The following is a 3716-nucleotide window of genomic DNA, read 5'->3' as shown; positions in this document are numbered from 1 at the left end:
TATGTATAATTGTATATAATCTATATATACTGACTAGTAAGTAAACAGCAAATTCGATCGATTATTTATGTAAAGATATGATTTTATTATCCCTTTACCTCTACCACTTTCTCTAATCCTCTATGTGATAGAGATTTAGGTAATCACCAAAAATTTTAGGTAGAGTATTAAGAACTCATTCGTCCTTAAGCAAAAATCTCGTATTATAAAGTCGTTTTTGTTAGGAAATAATTTACTAGCCGGCACTAATGTGGAGTAATCATGTCTCATAGCAAAAAAAATTAGGGAAAAAAATATAGATCTGGTGGCTGCTGCTGATGTGGCGAGAGATTAGTGGTTAGATGAATTGAGGATATGTGGGGGCTAAGTTGGACTGGACGGTCCAGTAGGGACCAATCCATCATAAGAAAAGTAATGGTTCATAATCATAGTCGGTTTGTGTAATTTGTCACATGTAGCCGTTTGATTTGATATGTCGTTTATGGCCATTTTCGTCTATGTTATTAGTAGGGGCCTAACATGCACTTCGATTTTCTTGTCTATGGTAGGGGCCTACAATTTTGTGAACTTCTTTTCTTGGATTTTTTTTTTTTTTTTTGTTTCCGATAAATATTTGCCTTGATATAAGTTTGTTTTTTCTTTAATGTCATTTGCAAGATTCTTTACTTTTCTAGAACCAACGTTCCTTTTTTCATTGTTTTTTGCTTTGGCTAAATTGTTAACGAATGATAGGCTTATCTAGTAAAAATAGCACGGTATAGCCAGTTTTCAGACTGGTCATTTAAAAATATCCAGCGTTAATCATGTTAATAAAAAATAGCCACTATTTTGCTGTAACAGAGAACGGTCCAACATAATATACTGGAGTTCGGTGCACCTGTGTATTAACTCCAGCATATTATGCTGGACCGATATACTTTGCTGACTCCAGTATAATATACTGGAGACTAGAGCACCGGTGCTCCAAACTCCAGTATATTATGCTGGATAGATATACTTGCTGGAACTCCAGTATATTATGCTGGAGTTCAAGTGTACGTATGCTGGAACTCCATTATGATGGAGTTCCAACATACTTATCCTGAAACTCCAGTATAATATGCTGGAGTTCAAGTATACTTATGCTGGAACTCCAGTATAATATGCTGGAGTTCAACTATACTTATGCTGAAACTCCAGCATAATATACTGGTATATTTTTGGAATTTTGAATAGTATTTTCGTTCCGAGTTAGAGGGTGGGTCACTCTGCCACTAACTGAAGCCTTAAATTATTACTCATTACTCATACCAAATCCAAAGCTTCTCCATAAATACATCCTTTCACTCCTTAACAACTCCACGACATTCTCCTCTCTCAAAATTAGCAAAGCTCAAATTTAACATCTTATGAGTCTATTTTTTGGTGAACAAATGGCTAAGGACACTGAAGTTGGCACAGAATACGCCCCAAAAGACTACCAAGACCCACCCCCTGCACCCTTAATTGACCCTGAGGAGCTAGGAAAATGGTCATTTTACAGAGCCATAATAGCTGAATTCATAGCCACTTTATTATTTCTCTACATTACTGTCCTCACTGTGATTGGATACAAGAGCCAAATTGACCCTGACCATAACGGTGAACAATGTGGTGGTGTTGGAATTCTTGGAATTGCATGGGCATTTGGGGGCATGATTTTTGTCCTTGTTTATTGTACTGCTGGTATTTCTGGTGGACATATTAACCCTGCTGTTACATTTGGACTATTCTTGGCTAGGAAAGTGTCGTTGGTTCGCGCAATTATGTATATGTTGGCTCAGTGTTTAGGAGCCATCTGTGGTTGTGGTTTGGTGAAGGCATTTCAGAAGGCGTACTATGTTAAGTATGGTGGTGGTGCTAATACGTTGAATGATGGTTATAGTACAGGTACCGGTTTGGGTGCTGAAATTATTGGCACATTTGTTCTTGTTTACACTGTTTTTGCTGCTACTGATCCTAAGAGAAATGCTTAGAGACTCTCATGTTCCTGTAAGTATAATTTTGTGACTTTTTAATTACTTATTTTAATGCTAATTTTGATGGTTTGGGTTGATAATTTTGATTTTTAATGTGATTAATTAAAGGTGTTGGCACCACTTCCAATTGGATTTGCTGTGTTTATGGTTCATTTGGCTACAATTCCTGTAACTGGAACTGGTATTAACCCAGCTAGAAGTTTTGGAGCTGCTGTTATTTATGGTAAAGAAAAAGCATGGGATGACCAAGTAAGCAAATACTTTTCTTTTTTGTTTAAAACCACTTGGATATATTTTGCCCTTTATGTATTCCTCCCCCCTCCCCCTCCCCCAAAAAAACTACAATAAAGGGCAGTAGCAGGGGAGTCTTGACGTAGCGGGTAAAGTTATTGCTATATGACTAGGAGGTTACGAGTTTAAACCGTAGAAATAGCCTCTTACAAAAATGAAAGATAAGACTTCGTACATTAAACCCTTATCTCCAACCCTTCCGGACCCCACACATGCCAGAGCTTTGTGTACTGGGCTGCCTTTTTACTACTGCTGACGAAGTGCCCCATACCCGCACTAAGGGGTAACCTGAGATAAGGTATGGAAGCAGTCTGATTATTTCCACTTGAGTCGACTTAAGTCTTTCTCTCCTCGTACAGTCTTGGCTCTAGTAAAGAGAAAGAATCTCTCCCTACCCTACTGCGGGAAAAAACACTTTCTATCCCCCCGTGCTACAAAACAAACAAACTTATCTAAGCACTAAAAAGCCCAATGGAAAAAACATCCCTCATTCCTACAGGGTCCGAGAAAGTGTCGCACCCAAAAGGGTGTGATGTAGGCTGTCTACCATAACGCAAGTATTAGTGGCCATTTCCATGACTCGAACCCATCACCTATAGATCACACAGAGACAACTTTACCCTTGCTCTAGGTCTTCCTCCTAATATGTTTTGGTTAATTAATTTACTTGTGTGACAGTGGATATTTTGGGTTGGACCTTTCATTGGAGCTGCAATTGCTGCATTTTACCATCAATTCATATTGAGGGCTGGAGCAGTCAAAGCACTTGGTTCATTCAGGAGCAATGCCTAATTAATCACGAGAATCTGCAATTGTATATTTGAGAAAAGTCTCTCTAAATTATGCTTTTCATTTAGTAGAGTGGTCTTGGTTGTTTGGCACTTTTTTTAAAATGTGCCAAATATTTGTCAGTGCTGCTTTTCTTCTTGTTTCCCTTGCTTGTTTTTTGTTTGTGTATGTAATTTTTCTTATGCTTGTTTAAGATGCAAAATAATGGAATGTGTAAGACTATTATATTTAACTCTTCTTCTTCACCAAATTAATATACAAAATAGCATTTTGTTCACTTGGAAAAGGAATATGACAAATTATTCTTACTGGAGATTTAAACTTTTTAATTTTGGTCGTGCATGATGACATAGAATTTTTTAATTTTTTGAAATAAAATTTACATATTCAAAAATTACGTAAAAAGTATTATAAATTTCAAAAATTAATAATTTAAATATTGAAAAGGCATATGAAAAAATTACGATAAAAATTAATTTATTTGGCTCTCGAAATTCGAACACTATCACATAAATTAAAACGGAAGGAGTAGTATTTCACTTTAATTTAAAGCTCAATTGCTCTTTTTTCCTCAAAAAAATGAATGTCTTTAAACAATAGGAGTAATTGGCTACGTATCATCTCGAAAATAATTTTTTT

At 36.2% G+C, this 3716-nt stretch overlaps 1 protein-coding gene across 1 annotated transcript; it reads left to right on the top strand.

The window, feature by feature from the left end:
- Window positions 1–1342: 1342 nt before the first annotated feature.
- On the top strand, window positions 1343–3307 carry LOC107785545 (aquaporin PIP2-1-like). The gene is given in 4 exon segments (NM_001325405.1): window positions 1343–1991; window positions 1993–2010; window positions 2106–2246; window positions 2967–3307. Coding segments are annotated over 4 exon segments (876 nt in total). The 5' UTR covers window positions 1343–1388; the 3' UTR covers window positions 3081–3307.
- Window positions 3308–3716: the final 409 nt, after the last annotated feature.

This window comes from Nicotiana tabacum, chromosome 10 (assembly GCF_000715075.1).
Source record: "Nicotiana tabacum cultivar K326 chromosome 10, ASM71507v2, whole genome shotgun sequence".
NCBI lineage: Eukaryota > Viridiplantae > Streptophyta > Magnoliopsida > Solanales > Solanaceae > Nicotiana > Nicotiana tabacum.
The sequence above is the reverse complement of the archived record's forward strand: the minus strand, read 5'-3'. Positions and strand labels throughout refer to the sequence as shown.